Here is a 23,740-nt window from a genome sequence, read left to right as displayed (position 1 = left end):
TTTGAGCCTACGACGTTTTACCACTGAACAAATTTTTAAACAGTAAAGTGGGATTTAATTTCAAATTTAAGCTGAATCATTTTTTGTGTACATCGTTCTCTTTTAATTTTTTTAGGTAAGATTAAAAAACCAAGAATAAAAGTCCATCTCTGTATAATGAACGCTTTGCTCTCCCGCAAAGTTACAATTTTGTCGCTTAAAACACTTTTACCATTCAAGTGTTCATTTTTTGCTATACGGATAAATTTATTTAATAAACATTATTAACGAAAATTATTTATCCTGCTCCGTAAATCATAACATTAACGCGATATTATTGTATGTGATTTCTTAAATATGGCAACTCAAATATTCTTTCCAGTATTTAGAGATAGAGGAATTTGCGATGTGACAGTAATAATCGGTGTATTTTTTTACTTCCAGTGGTATCCATGGAAGTATCTTCTTTCTGCCTAAAAGTATGTAAGTGGATAGTTTTCTCAGTTTGCCAAGAACGGTAAATTTTTAGTAAATTCGTTAACTAAAAATTAACTAATAAAAAGTCGTTGAATATAATTGAAACAAAAAAAAAATGCTAAATCGCTGTACTATAAAAGTTTATGAATTATTCTTTGATTAGAGTACGTAAACGAGGCTCAAGGCAAAACTGAAGGGTTTGGCAAAGTTCACAAGGCCAAGAGGTGAAATGAACGTCTCCTTGTACCCTTTCAGTTTGTGCCTGGTGACAGTTTTACAATTAACGACATCGATCAAATGGCTTCTGGAGATACTATCAACTCCATTGACCAGGATATCTCAAGTACATCCAATACAAAAACAGCAGAAAATTCGAATTTCATCAAAGATGGTAAATTCCTTTCATAAATATTATGATTTTTCCCCCGAATGACACCCAAAAAGTGCTTACGAAATAATTTTCAATGGATGAATGTGTGTGTGTACATTTATTAAATGTTTGTGTGTGGCATATTACGTTTGCTATATTCAGTTAACGCTTTTATTTTAGAATTTACGGTAATATATTATATATTTTTCTACAAACAAAACCAATGAATTAATCTTTTAAGTTATTCAGTTCTTGGTTAACATTTCAAATCTAATACCATGATAAATAAAACTTCCTTCAGGGAAAGTCAAAAAAATCAATGAACGTGCTTAATGCCCTGGAGCGCATGAGTGTGATAAAGCACAAAGAAAATCGAAAAGTTGAAAGGGAAATTTATCATAAATTATTCTTGTTTTAGTAATGATTCGGCTTTTCAAATATCAATTTCTTTATACCTTATCAGATGTTGACTATACGGAAGAGGTCATTGTTATGAATTATGCAACTTCTACTTACTAAATGCAATAATAATTAAGTACACCAAAACAGTATACTATCTGTCTAACAATAACACAGGCCTGGAAATGAGCGTACACTTTTCTAAAGACCCTCGGTACGCTTTATCTTAAATTAGTGCGAGAAAAATTTTTTAATCAGTTCTGCTTTTCTACTATTTTAACAAGGCTTTTTCGCAACGAAAACTACCTTTTATTAGAAAACTTGTAAATGTTTCATGTTCTTTCTTATTTGCTCTTTGAGGAGATATTCTCCATACAAAATTTTTTCCCAAATTCCCAATAATCACACAACAAATGCATGTAGGCGGGTTCCTCAAACCATGAATGTTTATATTAAATGAATTTAGCAAAACATTGAAGCTAAAAGAAATTATATGGGTTACTCCTTCTGCTACGCAACTACAAATTTAATATAAGAAAACCTGCCTGACATATGCATACAACTTTTTATTTATTTATAGACATGCATAGATAGATAGATAGATAGATGTTGTGAGGTTAAGCACTGCGACCTATTGGTCTATTGTGCCCTCAATTCTCTTTACAACACTTCATCCAAGCCGAGTTCCCTGAGAAAATCCAGAATGGTTCCCGGCTTCAGAGAGTGTATGTGACTATTTCCTAGTTTGGATGATCCTAGGATTCTAAGTCTTCGTCTCGCGACTGCCTCACATTCCTTCAGGATGTGTTCTGCAGACTCATCTTCGACATCACAGAAGCGACAGAGGCTACTAGCTGATATGCCCAATTTATGCATGTGGCTCTTTAGCCTACAGTGACCTGTGAGTATACCTGTTACAATCCTAAGGCTACTTTTTGGGAGGTTAATCATAGCCTTATATCGCTTCGAGTTGTACCCTCCTATTAGTGCCTTTGCCTGCCGAAGTCCTGGACTCTCGCGCCAGTGTTGTTCTCTGAGGCACGCCTCCTTTTGTATAAAGTCCTCCCTTATTGTATGTGACCCTATTGGCACCATAGGCTCGGGTCCTATTGGCTTTCCGGCCGCTGCCAACTTGGCAAGCTCGTCGGCTCGCTCGTTACCATCCACTCCTCTGTGTCCAGGTACCCATGCCAGACGGATGGTGTTGTTGACTCCTAGATTGTTTAACCTCTCCACGCACTCAAGGACTGTTGATGATTTGATCTCAACCGAAGCTAATGCCTTGAGTGCAGCCTGACTGTCGCTGAGTATAACGATTTTCTCGTTGGTATATCCCCGCTGTAAATTTATCTCTGCACACCGGCTTATGGCAACAACTTCGGCCTGGAAGATGCTCGGATATTTTCCGAGTGGTAGATATATTTTGGTTCGGAGCCCGAAGATCCCCGCTCCTATGCCCTCCGGTGTCTTCGAGCCATCGGTGTACCATATTATAGTGTGTTCCCGGTGAAGCGCTTCAATCCTGGAGGTGTCCCACGTACATTTGTTCCCCAGCTCTATTTTGAAGCGCTTCTCAAACTTAATTATCTTCCTCGTATCATCTCTGGGAAGTTGGATAAGTGGAATCTGCTCCTGCAGCTTCGCCATGCTCCGTGACTGTATCACTTTGCCTCTTCCACATCCCTCTTTAGCTATGTTTACTAAAGTACTCCTGGCTGCCTGCTCAATTATTATATGTAGAGGCGTTAACTCAAGCAGCACTTCTATTGCTGCCGTCGGGCATGTTCGCATGGCTCCCGTAATGCAGACACACGCTAAGCGTTGAAGCTTCGTGAGCGATTTTTGTACGGTCACCATGGTTGTTCTTGATGCCCACGCAACTGCTCCGTACACTATGATAGGTCTCACTATCATAATGTACATCCATCTTAGGATCTTGACATGCATAGTGCTTGTGGAGATACAATTGGCTAGACTCGAATTTTATTTAAAAAATATTTCAATTCTTAGTGTAATTAATATTTAAAATTAGAAAAAGTGTCCTTTTGATCTAAATTTATAAAAGGACAACACCCGTGTGATCTAGGTTAGGTTAGGTTGAACTCGCCGGTCCATGAGGAGTCCGTAGTGTTACCAGAAGTTTGTTTTAACGACCAAACTGAAAAACCCTATCAAAAACCAGGACCTATGTTATAAAATAACTCCGTCTTCTTGGCAAATACTAGAAGCTTCCTAGGACTCAATCCACTTGCTGCTTTTAGATATGACAGCTGTATCACTCCTAATAGCTGGAGTCTTAGCCTGGCAAGCGCAGGGCACGAGCACAGAACGTGCTCGATCGTTTCCTCCTCCAACCCGCACTTCCTACATCTGCTATCACTGACCAAGCTTAATTTAAAGGCATGTGACGCCTGAAGGCAGTGTCCAGTCAGAATACCCGTCATGAGTTTACAGTCCTCTCTTTTTATTGATAGAAGCAACTTTGTTAGCTCAAGGTTGTAAGACCTACACATAATCTTCGACACTTTACAGCCCCGCGCTTGAACCCACGCCTTTACCGCTTGGTCAATCATGTATAGCTCTCGCCTTCGCTTAATCTCGCCCAATCTAATTGGAACGTCTACGGAGCAAGCTTCAAGGGTTGCGCTCTTTTTAGCTAGTTTATCCACCTTTTCATTCCCATCTATTCCCATATGCCCTGGGAGACAATATAGATGTATGCTTCTCCCTGTCCCGCTGCTCTCCAGATACTGCTTAGACTCTAACGCGCATCTAAATGCTGTGCTATGCGATATTGTTGCCTTAATTGCTGCTTGAATGTCAATATAAAAGTTAACTCGATTGCAGCTTGGGCTATTTTCTTCCAGGGTTTCTACTGCTTTGGTTGCAGCTACTATTTCCGCTTGGAAAATGCTACAGTAATCCGGCAGCCTGTAGGATCTGTCTATTTCCGGATCAGCACAGTATACCGCAGACCCTACTCCTTCCACTATTTTGGAACCATTTGAGCTCCCTTGCGCCAACCGTCCACCTCTATTGTGACCTTAACATCTCCCTCGAAGCGCAGATAGGGAATCAGGTAGTCTGTTCGTCTTGTGATTGATGACGCTAAACTACTATGGCCGTATGGTCGGCGCTCAAGCTGACCCGAGGCACCGATCCTGGTTGCAGTTATTAACGCTATGTTCTTTGCTACCAGGTCTACAGGTGGAATGTGCAGAATGGCATACAGTGCAGCCGCCGGGTTGTTTTCAGGGCTCCCGTAATGCTAAGCATTGATCAAAGAGCTAATCGTTGGAAGACACTTTCCACTTATGACAATTTCAACGTCATCTGCGTAAGCCCTAAGTTTTACGGGTTCCTCATCGAATCGCCTGAGCAGTTCGTTGATGACCAGCGTCCACAGCAGAGGTGATAGCACCCCTCCCTGTGGCGTGTCCCTGTCCACTGATTTCGTGGTCTCGTACAATCCCCATTGTGATGTAATCTTACTGCAATTTAACATGCAGCCGATCCATCTGGTTAAGGCTGGATGTACTTTAATGTAATTAAGATCTTCCATAATCGCCCATTTAGAAACATTATTGAAAGCCCCGGCAATGTCTAAGAAGACTCCTAGAGTATATTCCTTATAGTCCATGGCTTTCTCTATGCTTCTTACCATCCTATGCAATGCTGTGTCTACCGACTTGCCTTTGGTGTACGCATGTTGGGTTGTGGAGAGCAGCTTTTCATCCACGTTGGATTTTATGTACACATCTATCAGCCTTTCAAAGGTTTTGTGCAGAAATGATGTTAAGCCAGTGGGTCTATAGCAGACCTGTTAAACTTGAATTAGCATTAGTAATCAATTAATTAGATGCCTATTTTAATGGCTAATGATTATTTCAATTGTTTTCCGAAAAAGGAATTACTTATTGAATATCAATAGAAAAAATCAAAAAACAAATCATGATTTTTTCCGATTATTGAAAAAAATAAAAAATAATCAAAAGAATCATTTTGATTACATTTGATTATTTTTGATTTTTTTAGATTTTTTTGATTTTTTTTTTTTTTTTTGATTTTTTTGGTTATTTTTCCGCTTTGTTGAAAGAAGAATTCTCCTTTGTTGCGTGCACGGGATAATTTCTACATACAAGTACATTTTAGGATGCAATAGTAAATCTTAAGTGTTTATCGAGGCGAATATATACATACATGCAATATATAGGGCGTATGGTATATGGGCATCAATCTAAACATATTCTCCGGTAAGTATACACACATGTGCATATTTTACTACACTCATTATATAAAATAATGTGGGATCGAAAACGGCGGGTTTTCTAATTGACCAAACAATATGTAAAAAAATGGTGGATTCATAGGTTGGCGTCAAAAAGCTTTCATTTAGCAACAATCCTTTATGGTTTCAATCTTAAGTCTAGTCAATTTTGTTATATCCAAAATAAATATATCCAATATTTTAGTTTACGTTATGGATATGCACTGATACATACATACCCACCTACAAATTATCCTGTCTATAGATGTATCCGACGAATACCTTGCATGGTAGTGCGTATTGTTTTACGACAAAACAATATGCTCAAACAATATGTATGAGTAATACTACTTTGGTTGATAGCTTCACTTCTAACTGGAACGATCGTCTAAGTTGTCATTCATCGTCATGATCAATTGTCTAACCAAAGGTTGTTATATCCCAGATAAATTTATTAACATATGTCCATGTACATTAGATTGAAACTTCTCCTTATTTTCTTATGATTACGTCTAGGATATTTCCTATAACATTTTAAGTTTTGCATAGTGAGCCATATTTTTATACTCAGTTCAGCAGAGCTCACAGACTATATTAACTTTGATTGGATAACGGTTGGTTGTACAGGTATAAAGGAATCGAGATAGATATAGACTTCCATATATCAAAATCATCAGTATCGAAAAAAAATTTGATTTAGCCATGTCCGTCCGTCCGTCCGTCTGTCCGTTAACACGATAACTTGAGTAAATTTTGAGGTATCTTGATGAAATTTGGTATGTAGATTCCTGGGCACTCATCTCAGATCGCTATTTAAAATGAACGATATCGGACTATAACCACGCCCATTTTTTCGATATCGAAAATTTCGAAAAACCGAAAAAATGCGATAATTCATTGCCAAAGGCGGATAAAGCGATGAAACTTGGTAGATGGGTTGACGTTATGACGCAAAATAGAAAATTAGTAAGATTTTGGACAATGGGCGTGGCACCGCCCACTTTTACAAGAAGGTAATTTAAAAGTTTTGCAAGCTGTAATTTGGCAGTCGTTGAAGATATCATGATTAAAATTGGCAGGAGCGTTACTACTATTACTATATATGCGCTAAATAAAAATTAGCAAAATTGGATGAAGAACACGCCCACTTTTTAAAAAAAATTTTTTTTTAATTCAAATTTTAACAAAAAATTTTATATCTTTACTGTATATAAGTAAATTAAGTTAAAATTCAACTCCAGTAATGATATGATGCAACAAAATACAAAAATAAAAAAAAATTTCAAAATGGGCGTGGCTCCGCCCATTTTCATTTAGTTTGTCTAGAATACTTTTAATGCCATAAGTCGAACAAAAATTTACGAATCCTTCTTAAATTTGGTAGGGGCATAGATTCTATGACGGTAACTGTTTTCTGTGAAAATGGGCGAAATCGGTGGAAGCCACGCCCAGTTTTTATACACAGTCCACCGTCTGACCTTCTCTCGGCCGCTAACACAATAACTTGAGCAAAAACTGATATATCTTTACTAAACTTAGTCCACGTACTTATCTGAACTCACTTTATCTTGGTATAAAAAATGGCCGAAATCCGACCATAACCACGCCCACTTTATAGATATCGAAAATTACGAAAAATGAAAAAAATGCCATAATTCTATAACAAATACGAAAAAAGGGATGAAACATGGTAATTGGATTGGTTTATTGACGCAAAATATAACTTTGGAAAAAACTTTGTAAAATGGGAGTGACACCTACCATATTAAGTAGAAGAAAATGAAAAACTCCTAAGAGGCGAAATCAACAGCGTTTGGAATCTTCGCAGGAATACTGTTAGTGGTACTGCATATATAAATAAATTAGCAGTAACCGACAGATGATTTTCTGGATCACCTGGTCCACATTTTGGTCGATATCGCGAAAACGCCTTCACATATACATCTAAGAGCCACTAGCTTTTAAAAACCTCATTAATATCTTTAATTTGATATCCATACCGTACAAACACATTCTAGAGTCACCCCTGGCCGACCCTAATGGCGATATCTCGAAAAGGCGTTCACCTATAGGCCTAATGCCCACTCCCTCTTAAAATGCTCATTAACTCCTTTCGTTATTTACCCATATCGTACAAACATTCTATGGTCACCCCTGGCCCACCCTAATGGCGATATCTCAAAAAGGCGTCCACCTATAGACCTAATGCCCACTCCCTTTTAAAATACCTTTCGTTTGATACCCATATCGTACAAACATTCTAGAGTCACCCTTGGTCCACCTTTATGGTGATATCTCGAAAAGGCTTCCACCTATAGAACTAAGGATTACTCCATTTTAAAATACTCATTACCACCTTTCATTTGATACCCATATCGTAAAAACACATTCTAGAGTCACCCCTGGCCCACCCTAATGGCGATATTTCGAAAAGGCGTCCACCTATAGACCTAATGCCCACTCCCTTTTAAAATACCTTTCGTTTGATACCCATATCGTACAAACATTCTAGAGTCACCCCTGGCCCACCCTAATGGCGACATCTCGAAAAGGCGTCCACCTATAGACCTAATGCCCACTCCCTCTTAAAAAGCTCAGTAACACCTTTCATTTGATTCCCATATCGTACAAACACATTCTAGAGTCACCCCTGGCCCACCTTAATGGCGATATCTCGAAAAGGAGTCCACCGATAGACCTAAGGCCCGCTCCCTCTTAAAATGCTCAGTAACACCTTTCATTTGATACCCATATCGTACAAAGAAATTCTAGAGTCAGCCCTGTTCCACCTTTATGGCGATATCCCTAAATGGCGTCCATCCATAGAACTATGGCCTACTCTCTCTTAAAATACTCTTTAATACCTTCCATTTGATACACATGTCATACAACCACATTCCAGGGTTACCCTAGGTTCATTTTCCTACATGGTGATTTTCGTTATTTTGTCTCCATAGCTCTCAACTGAGTATGTAATGTTCGGTTACACCCGAACTTAGCCTTCCTTACTTGTTATTACTAACAATGGAAATTCCAAACACGTTTGTTTGCTTATCATACTGTAACGATTTTAGTGCAATTCCTCTTATTTGCATCCTTCTACTAACGTTCGAATCAATAAACTGTTGAATAAATAACTCCACTATTCAATAATGCAAAATGGCCCTTATTAAAGTACTTCGCAATAAACACTTATACTTCGCAACTGATTGATAGCTTGCTTAAATCAAACTGATTGTCGTGCCTCCACTGTCGCTGCTTTTATACTGTGCGGTTTCCTCGTTGACACATTTTTAGGCGCTTCTATTTCCAGAACTTACTAGTTAGTTAGCAGCTATAAAATTACTCAGCTGTAACTACAGATGCACGATTTTATAGCTTCTCTCATTGCATACTTTCGGGAGTATTTCAGATATATGCATGTGGTTGTGCGTTGCTTCTCCGCTGCGTGTACGTACATATGTGTAGACATAATGATTGATTCGTGTATGTCAGAGCCGGCCACACAAAGACTAAAACAATTGCATAAGTGTGTGTAAAAATTGAGTTACAACTCCCCACAGTGTGCTAAAAGAAAATGTGGACTGTGGAGTTTGAAATTAAAAAGGACTTTGGTTATTTGATTTCAAGCTAATCCTAACTATATTTACTTATATTCGTATAACTAAGAACGCGGAGGTCGAAATAGCCATATAAAACTTTTTTATAAAAGAAGGTATGGTGTTTCTGCAATTCAAAATTTACTTAAAACAAGTAAGGAAGGTTAAGTTCGGGTGTAACCGAACATTACATACTCAGATGAGAGCTATGGTGACAACATAAGGGAAAATAACCATGTAGGAAAATGAACCGAGGGAAACCCTGGAATGTGTTTGTATGACATGTGTATCAAATGAAAGGCATTAAAGAGTATTTTATGAGGGAGTGGGCCATAGTTCTATAGGTGGACGCCATTTAGGGATATAGCCATAAAGGTGGATCAGGGATGACTCTAGAATGCGTTTGTACGATATGGGTATCAAATTAAAGGTGTTAATGAGTATTTTAAAAGGGAGTGGGCCTTAATTCTATAGGTGGACGCAGTTTCGAAATATCGCCATAAAGGTGGACCAGGGGTGACTCTAGAATGTGTTTGTACGATATGGGTATCAAATTAAAGGTATTAATGAGGGTTTTAAAAGGAAGTGGTGGTTGTTGTATAGGCGGTGGCATTTTCGAAATATCGCCATAAAGGTGGACCAGGGGTGACTCTAGACTTTGTTAGTACGATATGGGTATCAAATGAAGGGTGTTAATGAGTATTTTTAAAAGGGAGTGGGCCTTCGTTCTATAGGTGTCCGCCGTTTCGAGATATCGCCACAAAGGTGGAACAGGGGTGACCCTAGAATTTGTTTGTTCAATATGGGTATCAAAAGAAAGGTGTTAATAAATATTTTAAAAGGGAGTAATCCTTAGTTCCATAGGTGGACGCCGTTTCGAGATATCGCCACAAAGGTGGAACAGGGGTGACCCTAGAATTTGTTTGTACAATATGGGCATCAAACGAATGGTGTTAATGAGTATTTTTAAAAGGGAGTGGGCCTTCGTTCTATAGGTGTTCGCCTTTTCGAGATATCGCCATAAAGGTGGACCAGGGTTGACTCTAGAATATGTTTGTATGATATGGGTATCAAATGAACGTTGTTAATGAGTATTTTAAAAGGAAGTGGGCCTTAGTTCTATAGGTGGACGCCGTTTCGAAATATCGCCATAAAGGTGGACCAGGGTTGACTCTAGAATGTTTTTGTACGATATGGGTATCAAATTAAAGGTATTAAAGGGGGTTTTAAAAGGGAGTGGTGGTTGTTGTATAGGAGGTCGCCTTTTCGAGATATCGCCATAAAGGTGAAGCAGGGGTGACTCTAGAATGCGTTTGTACGATATGGGTATCAAATGAAAGGTGTTAATGAGTATTTTAAAAGGGAGTAATCCTTAGTTCCATAGGTGGACGCCGTTTCGAGATATCGCCATAAAGGTGGACCAAGGGTGACCCTAGAATTTGTTTGTTCAATATGGGTATAAAAAGAAAGGTGTTCATAAATATTTTAAAAGGGAGTAATCCTTAGTCCCATAGGTGGACGCCGTTTCGAGATATCGCCATAAAGGTGGACCAGGGGTGACCCTAGAATTTGTTTGTACAATATGGGCATCAAACGAAAGGTGTTAATGAGTATTTTAAAAGGGAGAGGGCCTTAGTTCTATAGGTGGACGCCGTTTCGAAATATCGCCATAAAGGTGGACCAGGGGTGACTCTAGAATGTGTTTGTACGATATGGGTATCAAATTAAAGGTATTAATGAGGGTTTTAAAAGGAAGTGGTGGTTGTTGTATAGGTGGTGGCATTTTCGAAATATCGCCATAAAGGTGGACCAGGGGTGACTCTAGACTTTGTTAGTACGATATGGGTATCAAATGAAAGGTGTTAATGAGTATTTTTAAAAGGGAGTGGGCCTTCGTTCTATAGGTGTTCGCCTTTTCGAGATATCGCCATAAAGGTGGACCAGGGTTGACTTTAGAATATGTTTGTACGATATGGGTATCAAATGAACGTTGTTAATGAGTATTTTAAAAGGAAGTGGGCCTTAGTTCTATAGGTGGACGCCGTTTCGAAATATCGCCATAAAGGTGGACCAGGGGTGACTCTAGAATGTGTTTGTACGATATGGGTATCAAATGAAAGGTGTTAATGAGTATTTTAAAAGGGAGTGGGCCTTAGTTCTATAGGTGGACGCCGTTTCGAAATATCGACATAAAGGTCGACCAGGGGTGACTCTAGAATGTGTTTGTACGATATGGGTATCAAATTAAAGGTATTAATGAGGGTTTTAAAAGGTAGTGGTGGTTGTTGTATAGGTGGTCGCATTTTCGAAATATCGCCATAAAGGTGGACCAGGGGTGACTCTAGAATTTGTTTGTACAATATGGGTATCAAAAGAAAGGTGTTAATGAGTATTTTAAAAGGGAGTAATCCTTAGCTCCATAGGTGGACGCCGTTTCGAGATATCGCCATAAAGGTGGGCCAGGGGTGACTCTAGAATTGCTTGTGAAATATGGGTATCAAACGAAAGGAGTTAATGAGTGTTTTAAAAGGGAGTGGGCCTTAGTTCTATAGGTGGACGCCGTTTCGAGATATCGCCACAAAGGTGGAACAGGGGTGACCCTAGAATTTGTTTGTACAATATGGGCATCAAACGAATGATGTTAATGAGTATTTTTAAAAGGGAGTGGGCCTTCGTTCTATAGGTGTTCGCCTTTTCGAGATATCGCCATAAAGGTGGACCAGGGGTGACTTTAGAATATGTTTGTACGATATGGGTATCAAATGAACGTTGTTAATGAGTATTTTAAAAGGAAGTGGGCCTTAGTTCTATAGGTGGACGCCGTTTCGAAATATCGCCATAAAGGTGGACCAGGGGTGACTCTAGAATGTGTTTGTACGATATGGGTATCAAATGAAAGGTGTTAATGAGTATTTTAAAAGGGAGTGGGCCTTAGTTCTATAGGTGGACGCCGTTTCGAAATATCGACATAAAGGTCGACCAGGGGTGACTCTAGAATGTGTTTGTACGATATGGGTATCAAATTAAAGGTATTAATGCGGGTTTTAAAAGGTAGTGGTGGTTGTTGTATAGGTGGTCGCATTTTCGAAATATCGCCATAAAGGTGGACCAGGGGTGACTCTAGAATTTGTTTGTACAATATGGGTATCAAAAGAAAGGTGTTAATGAGTATTTTAAAAGGGAGTAATCCTTAGCTCCATAGGTGGACGCCGTTTAGAGATATCGCCATAAAGGTGGGCCAGGGGTGACTCTAGAATTGCTTGTGAAATATGGGTATCAAACGAAAGGAGTTAATGAGTGTTTTAAACGGGAGTGGGCCTTAGTTCTATAGGTGGACGCCGTTTCGAAATATCGACATAAAGGTCGACCAGGGGTGACTCTAGAATGTGTTTGTACGATATGGGTATCAAAATAAAGGTATTAATAAGGGTTTTAAAAGGGAGTGGTGGTTGTTGTATAGGTGGTCGCATTTTCGAAATATCGCTATAAAGGTGGACCAGGGGTGACTCTAGAATTTGTTTGTACAATATGGGTATCAAAAGAAAGGTGTTAATGAGTATTTTAAAAGGGAGTAATCCTTAGTTCCATAGGTGGACGCCGTTTCGGGATATCGCCATAAAGGTGGGCCAGGGGTGACTCTAGAATTCGTTTGTGCAATATGGGTATCAAACGAAAGGAGTTAATGAGTATTTTAAAAGGGAGTGGGCGTTAGTTCTATAGGTGGACACCTTGTCGAGATATCGCCATAAAGGTGGACCAGGGGTGACTCTAGAATGAGTTTGTACGATATGGGTATCAAATTAAAGGTATTAATGAGAGTTTTAAAAGGGAGTGGTGGTAGTTGTATATGTGAAGGCGTTTTCCAGATATCGACCAAAATGTGGACCAGGGTGACCCAGAACATCATCTGTTGGATACCGCTAATTTATTTATATATGTAATACCTGCCAAGGTGTTAAGGGTTTTTTATTTCGCCCTGCAGAACTTTTTCATTTTCTTCTACTTGATATGGTAGGTGTCACAACCATTTTATAAAGTTTTTTCTAAAGTTATATTTCGCTTCAATAAAACAATCCAATTACCTTACCATTTTCATCCCTTTTTTCGTATTTGGTATAGAATAATGGCATTTGTTTCATTTTTCGTAATTTTAAATATCGAAAAAGTGGGCGTGGTCATAGTCGGATTTCGTTCATTTTTCATACCAAGATAAAGTGAGTTCAAGTAAGCACGTGAACTAAGTTCATTAAAGATATGCCTATTTTTGCTCAAGTTATCGATATGCCTATTTTTGCTCAAGTTATCGGCCATACGGAAGGACAGACGGACGACTGTGTATAAAAACTGGGCGTGGCATCAACCGATTTCGGCCATTTTCACAGAAAATAGTTAACGTCATAAAATCTATGCCCCTACCAAATTTCAAAAGGATTTTTTAATTTTTGTTCGACTTATGGCGTTATAAAGTATCCTAGACAAATTAAATGGAAAAGGGCGGAGTCACGCCCATTTTGAAATTTTCTTTTATTTTTGTATTTTGTTGCACCATGTCATTACTGGAGTTGAATGTTGACATAATTTACTTATATACTGTAAATATATTACATTTTTTGTTAAAATTTTACTTAAAAAAAAATTTTTTTTAAGTGGGCGTGGTCCTTCTCCTTTTTGCTAATTTTTATTAAGCGTACATATAGTAATAGGAGTAACGTTCCTGCAAAATTTCATCATGATATCTTCAACGACTGCCAAATTACAGCTTGCAAAATTTTAAATCACCTTCTTTTAAAAGTGGGCGGTGCCACTCCCACTGTCCAAAATTTTACTAATTTTCTATTCTGCGTCATAAGTTCAACTCATCTACTAAGTTTCGTCGCTTTATCTCTCTTTTGTAATGAATTATCGCAATTTTTCGGTTTTTCGAAATTTTCGATATCGAAAAAGTGAGCGTGGTTATAGTGCGATATCGTTCATTTTAAATAGCGATCTGAGATGAGCGCTCAGGAACCTACACACCAAATTTCATCAAGATACCTCAAAATTTACTCAAGTTATCGTGTTAACGGGCGGACGGACGGACGGACGGACATGGCTCAATCAAATTTATTTTCGATCCTGATTATTTTGATATATGGAAGTCTATATCTATCTCGATTCCTTTATATATGTATGTAGGGTTCTTATTATCTTTATTTAACTTTGTATTTTAGTTACTTTGAACTTTTTAATTTTTAAATGTATTATCAATATTTTAAATTTCAATATTGATATTCAATTTTCAAAATTTGCGTTGTTGTGAAAAATAAAATAGACGCATACATTTAGGCGTATTAATAAAATATAGTATAAAGTTTAAAACGTGGTTTCAATCTCCACACTGGCGATCTTGCTTTAGTGATAAGGTGAACTTTTGTGATAATTAAAAAAAAAAAAGTAAATTTTGCAAAATGAGAAGAATCTCTCAAACAAAGAATTAATTAACAAAACAACAGACATTCATTCCAGTTTACATCGGTCAAAAAGCATACACGCCGAATTGGAAATAGCTTAAACAAAAGCAAAACCAAAAACAAATATTTAATCAACAAAATATGAACAGTTTGGTGAAACACTCGGACCTGTACAACTGGACAATTACGCCATTATCTGCCATTGCATCACAGTTTTGCTCGCCGCAGCTGGCCAAACTATTGAAAATATATTTACAAGGTATATAAAAAAATACGCGATATAGCCATAGCATCCAATAAAATATTACAATCAATACGAAACGAATTTCGTATATCCTTACCCGAACGTTTACCTCATATAGAACCAATATCTAATGCAGAAAGTCAGATTCGTCAAGAAGTTTCATTAATTTCAACTCAGTACAAAGATTTGTTACATCGTACGAACTCCCTTCAAGACCGTATATCCGGATTGAACGTGTATCAACAAGAATTTGTAGAATAATGTGCAGTTTTTCAAGCTGATTCAAATCACTACTTCGGTTGCTCTTAGATGTGTATAATTGTACCATTTATCATTAAATGCGATGTTAAGTAACAACAACAACAAAAATTAACAACGTAACTCATCAGTATTGTATCATCCAACTATATTGAGGACACGCAATCTCAACAAAAGCCATTGCCGAAACACAACTGTTATTTTTGAGTTCCCTGACTGTATACTATGTATACTAATATATAGATATATTATTATTATCATTGTAAACTCCCTCTTTATAGAATTACTAGTGTATTTTACTGTTTTGTTAGTTAACTCTCTTTTCATTTAACTCATTATGATTCGTTCACCACAACGTAATAAGCAAACATCTACATTTACTAACAATTTAAACGACACTTTGATAGATTTACCACATGACACTTCTCAACAACAAATTACAAATCCATATGCAAATGTTACTCAAAATGAAATTTTGTCAGTTTCAGTAAAACTTCCACAATTTTGGACTAATTGTCCGGAAGCATGGTTTATTCATGCCGAAACACAATTTAGTACTAAAAACATTACACAAGAAAACACTAAATACGAACACATCATTACAGCACTTCCGCAGGAAGTGATAATAACTATTTTGGATTTTATCCAAAATCCCCCCATTAATAACAAATTTACTGAACTTAAAAAAGTGTTGATAGAAAGACACTCACTTAGCGAAAATTCGAAACTTGATAAAATTTTATACGATTCTGAGATGGGTGATCGTAAGCCATCAGAATTTTATCGTTCATTAATTATATTAGCCGGATCAAATTTTAGTGAAAATATTTTAAAGAAAATTTGGATGCGTAAACTTCCTAAAAATTTGAGTATGATTTTGGCTAGTTCGAGTTCTAATAATATTACCGAATTAACAAAATTAGCAGATAATATTTGGGAAGTGATAACCAAAAATGAAGTATTTTCGGTTAATAATTTTTCGGATACAAAAGCACAAAATTCTGTTGTTGAAAACTTGGTTAAACCCACTTCTTTGGTAAGTGAAAATTTTCAGAAACTTTCTTTGGAGTTAGGTGAAATTAAAACAGAAATGTATCGGAATCAATCTAGGTCGCGTTCCAATTCTAGGAACAATTTTAGAAATTCTTTTAGGCGTCGTTCTAGCTCGCGTAATAATCCAAATTGGTTGTGTAGATTTCACTACAAATTTGGAAATAATGCTAGAAGTTGTGAACAACCTTGTTCTTATAACAAAAAACAAAGATTCAACAAACTAAATTCTTCCGTTCTTGCAGCGACGAACAGCGGAAATTTAGAATTTTCGACGCGTCGCTTATTTATTTTTGATAGAGAAAACAAACAAAATTTTTTAATTGATAGTAGAGCAGAAATTTCGGTATTACCCGCGTCTAAATTTCCTCATAGGAAACGTTCCGACATAATTCTCACTGCAGCTAATGGCTCAACAATTGCCACTTACGGGAAAAGGCTTTTAAACGTAAATTTGGGTTTAAGACGTGAATTTCCCTTTACATTTTTGATTGTGGATATAGCCAAGCCAATAATTGGCGCTGATTTTCTTTGTAAATATGGTCTTCTTATAGATATTAAACATAAACGTTTAGTAGATCCATTAACCAATCTCTCAGTTAATACAGTATCCTACTTTTGTGATATTCCATTACCTAAATTATTTGTGGTTGACAATAAATTTACAAAATTATTAAAAGAGTTTCCGTCACTTATTTCAGAGCCAGATTATACTAAACCTGTTAAACATACAACAGTACATCGACTTGTAACAGAAGGTAGTCTTCCATTTTCTAAGCCCAGGCGCTTAGATCCGGTTAAATACAAAGTCGCGAAAACGGAGTTTGATTTCTTAGTTAAAACAGGCATTTGTCGGCCTTCAAATCCTTCAGTAGCATCACCACTTCACCTTGTACCTAAAAAGGAGTTGAATGATTGGCGTCCATGTGGTGATTTTAGAAGATTGAATATTGTAACTGTTCCCGATAGATATCCCTTACCTTACATTCAAGATTTTAATATGAACCTTCATAATAAAAATATATTTTCAAAATTAGACTTAGTTAGGGCATATCACCAAATTCCTATGACTGAAGAAGATATTTATAAAACTGCTATTACAACTCCTTTCGGTATGTTTGAATTCATGAGAATGCCTTTCGGACTTAGAAATTCTGCACAAACCTTTCAACGATTCATAAATGAGGTAGTCGGTGACTTAGATTTTGTATATGCTTACAGCGACGACTTACTTATTGCAAGTACAGACGAAGAGCAACATTTAAAAGATTTACGTATCCTTTTTCAACGCCTTACAGAGTACGGTTTAAACATTAAACCAAGTAAATGTACTTTTGGTGTAACGAATATAGATTTTTTAGGACATAACATTTCTGGAACAGGTATTCGACCTTCCGATGAAAAGGTATCAGCTATTCGCAATTTCGAACGTCCAAAATCAGTTAAGCAGGCACAGAAATTTATTGGTATGGTAAATTATTATCATAGATACATTCCAAAACTAGCAGAATTTACAAATAAAATTTATGATCTAATTAACAAAGTAAGTAAGAAACGTGACAAAACTTTGGTATGGGACGAGAATTCGAATGAAGCTTTTGAATGCATTAAAGATAAATTTGCATCTACGATATTGTTAAATCATTTTAACAAAGATGCTAAATTATCTTTAACAGTAGATGCATCTAACACAGCGATTGGGGGCGACATACAACAAAATTACAATAATAACATTGAGCCCATTGCATTCTTTTCTAAAAAACTTTCTCCAACTAAAATTAAGTATAGTGCTTTTGATAGGGAATTATTGGCGATTTATTTAAATATAAAACATTTTAGATATCTTTTGGAAGGACGACAATTTACAGTTTATACGGACCATAAACCTTTGACTACTGCTTTAAATTCAAAAAGAGAACGAAGTCCTAGACAAACGAGACACTTGGAATTTATAGCACAATTTACTGATGACATACAATACATTAAAGGAGAATCCAATGTTGTAGCAGATACGCTATCTAGAGCTTTTGAGGTTAATGCAATATATAATACAGAACTGAATTTTAAAATTTTACAAACTGAACAACAAAAAGATGATGACTTAAATCATCTTGTATCTGATTCTCAATATCTAAATTTAAAGTTAATTAATATTCCGATTTTAAATTTTAATATTTGGTGTGAAATTTCAGGAGAAACTCCTAGACCATTTGTACCGAGTAATTTGCGAAAGACAGTATTTGATATTTTACATGGAATAGCACATCCGGGTACAAGAGCTACACGACGGCTCATAGTTAAAAAATATTATTGGCCTAATATGAATAAGGATATTAATATTTGGTCAAAAGAGTGTCTCAATTGTCAAAAGTCTAAAGTTTATCGTTATACAAAATCCCCTGTTGTCAAAATTCAAATTCCCAGGAATAGATTTGAACATATCCATTTAGATATAGTTGGACCATTACCTATTTCAAAAGGACATCGCTATATTTTAACGATTATTGAAAGATTTACCCGTTGGCCTGAGGCATATGCATTAAAAGATATTTCAGCATCTACAATTGCAAATAAGTTTTTTAGAGAATATATTTCTCGGTTTGGAGTTCCGTTAAAGATAACAACTGATCAAGGTAGCCAATTTACATCGAAATTGTTTTCAGAGATAACTAAATTACTTGGTAGTCACCAAATTACAACATCCGCATATCACCCTCAAGGAAATCGTATGGTTGAAAGGTTTCATAGACAATTAAAGACTACTATAATAGCTAGAGAGGACACAAATAAATGGTATGACGAGTTACCTGTCATATTACTTGGTTTGAGATCTATTTACAAAGAAGATATTTCGGCTACACCAGCGGAAATGGTTTTCGGTCAGAATTTACGTTTGCCAGGGGAACTTGTTGTGCCATCAGCTAAAAATTTCTCATCAACTGAATTTTTAAGTAATTTACGTGAACATTTTCGAAATGTTAGATCAAATTTAAGTCATCATAAAGATGCTGATATTGGAATTTATGTTCCAAAAGATCTTCAAACTTGCAAATATGCATTTGTTCGAGTCATTAATAAACATTCATTACAACAACCATATGAAGAACCTTACAAAATTGTGGAAAAAGACCAAAAATGTTTTAAACTTGAAATAGATAATAATAGTAAAACTATTCCTATTGATAGATTAAACCTGCAATAATTGAAACAACGGACACAAACAACACGAAGAATTTACATAAAAAGAGAGTTACATTCAATTTATTTAATGATACATTTTCTTGAAGGGGGAGTAATGTAGGGTTCTTATTATCTTTATTTAACTTTATATTTTAGTTACTTTGAACTTTTTAATTTTTAAATGTATTATCAATATTTTATATTTCAATATTGATATTCAATTTTCAAAAATTTTCGTTGTTGTGAAAAATAAAAAATAAAATAAACGCATACATTTAGGCGTATTAATAAAATATAGTATAAAGTTTAAAACGTGGTTTCAATCTCCACACTGTAATGTAGGGTTCTTATTATCTTTATTTAACTTTGTATTTTAGTTACTTTGAACGTTTTAATTTTAGATGTATTACCAATATTTTAAGTTTCAATATTGATTTTCAATTTTCAAAAATATTCGTTGTTGTGAAAAATAAAAAATATTGACGCATACTTTTATGCGTTTTAAAAAATATAATTTAAAGTTTTGCTATAAAATAAAAACGTGGTTTCAATCACCACACTGAGCTCTGCTCAACTGAGTATAAAAATTCACTTTTTCATTAAGAAAAAACTATAAAACAAAGTAAATGTAAAGATATATATGTATTTTCAAAACATAAAGTTATTCAATAAAAAAAAATTATAAAAATTAATAAAACTAACTAAAACGTATAAAAAGTTACTTATATTAAATTGTCAATATGTATTAATAATTAATTAATTATTATTTATTAATATTTAAATTGTCAATATTAATATGTATGTTCAAAGGAACTTAATAATACTAACTACAACGTATTAAGTCACTTTAACATTGCAGTATATTGTTTTTATTATGTGCCCAAAAAGTAGCATGGACTTTTCGTTTTGCACTCACTGTTGATTTTAGTGAGTGAAAAGCGAAAGCAAACGATCGTGATCACACATCGTTAGTGTCGGTGAGAAAATACCAGCGATGCACCTTAACGTTAACCTAATCGTTTATCAAAAAATTTCCACCGATTCCGTTGAAACACTTCGAAATATTATCGATAAAGAAATTATCAAGATAAATTGTATCTCGTTTTTAACCGAAACGAAAAGCTTTCGTTAACGTTAAAAACGTTAAAAAAAAACGTGATACTTTATGTTTGAATTGTACTGGCAATTCTATAGCCATGGTGAAGCCGTAAGGTGGTAACAACGAGCGCACATACACACACAAGCTCCATGTAATTTGTTTGTGTAATTCGTTGGTGGTAATGTCAAAAATAATCTGAGAAATGTTCGTACTATCAAAATTCATGAGAAAAGTTGCAATCAGCTTGGCTAATGCTTTCACCTTTAATGACTCCGCCATCAATCAGCTTTGCCAGCATAGTTTGAAATTAATAATCAACAAAACAAATGCTTATTTATCATAAAGCTCTGTAAATGGGACGAAGAACACTCACATAGTGGCGATGATATGAAACCAATATTATTAAAATAAAGCGAACAATTGATTAAAAAACAATCAGTGCATAGTCATAACTTAAAAAATAGCGGATATATTAATTTTGGATACAAAACAAAATTGGCTTGACTTAAGTATGAAACCATCATTATTTTATATAATGAGTGTAATAATGCGCATGTGTATATACTTACCTGAGCATATGTTTGAATCAACGCTCATATACCAGACGCCCTATATATTGCATGTATATGTTCGCCTCGGTAAGCGCTTACGATATACTATTGCATCCTAAAATGTACTTGTATGTAGAAATTATCCCGTGCATGCAACAAACAAGAATTTTTCTTTCAACAAAGCGGAAAATCAATCAAAAATCAAAAAAAAATTTAAAAAAAATCAAAAAAAAAAAATCAAAAATAATCAATTAATTTAGATTATTTTTGTTTTTCTTTGATTTTTGATTACTTTCAATTAATTTTGATTTTTCTGATTTTCAATGGAACGGCTAATCATTACCAATAGTAATCATTATTTAATAGGTCTGGTCTATAGTCTATGGGATACACGTGACCCATCTTCCCCGCCTTTGGTAGGAAAGCTACAAGAGCAGTTCTCCAAGAGTGCGGTACATGATTCAGTCTTATGCACCCATCGAATATTATTTTAAACCATTCCACGACCGCTCTTCTTGAAACTTGTAGCATGGCCGGGAATATACCATCTGGGCTCGGCGATTTAAACTTAGAAAACGACTTCACTGCCCATTCGATCTTGGTATCGGTAACCAAGCTCGGTACTACCCGCTTCATGATTGAAGTGTGAGTGATGTCTGCTGACTCTTCTAAACCGTCTCCCAATGGGAAACGTGTGTCGAAAAGCACCTCAAGGGATTCCTGACTATTACGTGACCATTCCCCATTCTCTTTCTTTGTTAGGCCCTGGACTATGTTTCCCCTTGCTAGGACTTTTTTCAGCCGTGCTGTTTCGCTGGAGCACTATATGTCCGTACAGAAACTCTCCCATAAGATTATCTTCGCCCTGGAAGGGTAACGCTTGTAGATCCTCAATAGATCCCTGCACTCGTCCCGACACGCTTCGCTTTCCACGGTCTTTGCTAGCTTAAATATTTCTTTTACCTGTCTTCTAAGAAGACTCAGCTCATTGCTCCACCATGGCGGCTTTGCTTTTCCTCTGAGTCTTCTTAGAGGGCAAGCTTTGTTATACGCAGTCATAAGCGTCCTTGTTAGGAATTCATTAGACTCTTCCAGTTCCTCCACATTGGCATCCTCTTTGGGTTGTCCCAGTTTTGTTTCTACTCGTTTGATCTACGGTGATAAAATAAAGTACCCTTTTGATTTGAAGTGATAACATAATTTATCCTTTTGATCAAAGATTATTAAATGTTTCTTTTTTCGGATGAATTAAAAAAAAAAAATTGTGTCGCTCTCTAAAATAATTAAAGACATTTCTGAATTACTTCATTTAAATAATCATCTCAAAATATGTTTTATGCAAAACAAACGAAAATATTTTAACAAATTATTTATTTCTGGAAATAATAAAATATTTCATAAAATCAAAAATGAAAATAAAATTTTGAACTTTAAAACAATTTACTTTATAAAATATTAAATTAGAAACAATGATTTATAAGTTTGAAACTAAAATTAACAAATAATTTAATTGAGAATTTATATAACCGTTTGAAATGAATAACAAAACATAAAATACCGATGATGGATCATTAATTTACAAAAATAATCCTTTTAAATTAATTTCCTCGCTCAAAATAACTTATTTATTTTTTAATCCCAAGCATCAATTTAATAATTTTTATTTTTATGCTGGAAATTCATATGATGAAAAATATCAATAGAGTTTGCCATTTTCTACCAGATTCTTAAAAAAGCCGAAAATTTATCTAAAGATAATCTTTTGAAATTCAGCTCATGTGGCACAGATTTGTTGTTATTGATTCTTCCTCTATAAAATTTTAACTGGGGTATATTTTAATATATCGTAGGAAAATATGTAAAAACGCAGTTTCGAAAAATCTGTTGGTTAGGACCTTTGTGAATTAAGCCACTGATATGTATATTATACCGAGTAAAAAAAAAGTTGTGAAAATCCGTCCCTAAATTTGAAGCTTATGTTGAGAGGGTTACGGACAAATTAAAAAAAAATTTTTTTTTTTGATAATTCGAAATACAGCCGAAATAGTTTTTTTTATTGTTACTTGGTTATTTGAAATCCGATTTTTGATATTGATAGAAACATAATTATTTTGGTTTTGAAAACTGGATATTTGCTTTTAACGTCCTTTCGAGCTATGAAGTCATTTTCACATGACTGGGTCACCTAATTGGGTTTTATACCCCCTAAAATATCTTTTTTGTTTTACCGCACGAAAGTATTGCGAAATTGTTGCCATTGTTGATTTTGAACCATTTTCCTAAGTCAATAAACAACGAAGTTTTAGCACTTTTAATGTTATTTATAGCTTATCAACCAGACTCTTATTACATGCTATTCAGTATGTGCGTTTAAAAAAGAATTAACATATTATGCAATGACATATCTTGTACATATACTTTTATGAATAATAACGTATCAATTAAAAAAAACGTATGTTACAATAAAAAAAAATTTCGGCTGTATTTCGAAGGATCAAACAAAAATTATAAAAAAATGTCCGAAGCCTTCCCAACATAAGCTTCAACATAAGCGGACTTTCACAACGTTTTTTTTTTGTATGGAGTCCTACCCGGTCTAATGCATATCAATAAATCTGAAGCAAATATAATTTTAATTAATCATGGCGAAATTACGTAATGAATACAACCGAAAAACGTAAATATCCCAGCTATTTTGTAACCCATGATAGACCCACACAAATAGTAAGGGAAATTGAAAAGAGCAATGAGGACTTCCTAAATATTCGGGTTCATATTTGAGCAGATTTTTTTAAATCAAGTTAATAAATACGAGAT

General features: G+C 35.4%; 1 protein-coding gene across 7 annotated transcripts in view; it reads left to right on the top strand.

The window, feature by feature from the left end:
* Window positions 1-458: 458 nt before the first annotated feature.
* Window positions 459-23,740, top strand: part of LOC137244534 (phosphatidylinositol 4-phosphate 5-kinase type-1 sktl-like) — a 108,348-nt gene continuing 85,066 nt past the window's right edge. For 6 of the 7 annotated variants that reach the window (XM_067773631.1, XM_067773629.1, XM_067773628.1 and 3 more), the window contains exon 1: window positions 459-847. In XM_067773631.1, the coding sequence (XP_067629732.1) occupies window positions 754-847 (94 nt within the window). In that variant the 5' untranslated portion in view covers window positions 459-753. The remainder of the gene's footprint in view (window positions 848-23,740) is intronic. The other variant, XM_067773627.1, reaches the window with a different exon arrangement.

This window comes from Eurosta solidaginis, chromosome 3 (assembly GCF_040869045.1).
Source record: "Eurosta solidaginis isolate ZX-2024a chromosome 3, ASM4086904v1, whole genome shotgun sequence".
Taxonomy (NCBI): domain Eukaryota; kingdom Metazoa; phylum Arthropoda; class Insecta; order Diptera; family Tephritidae; genus Eurosta; species Eurosta solidaginis.
This window is presented reverse-complemented; position numbering and strand designations above follow the sequence as displayed.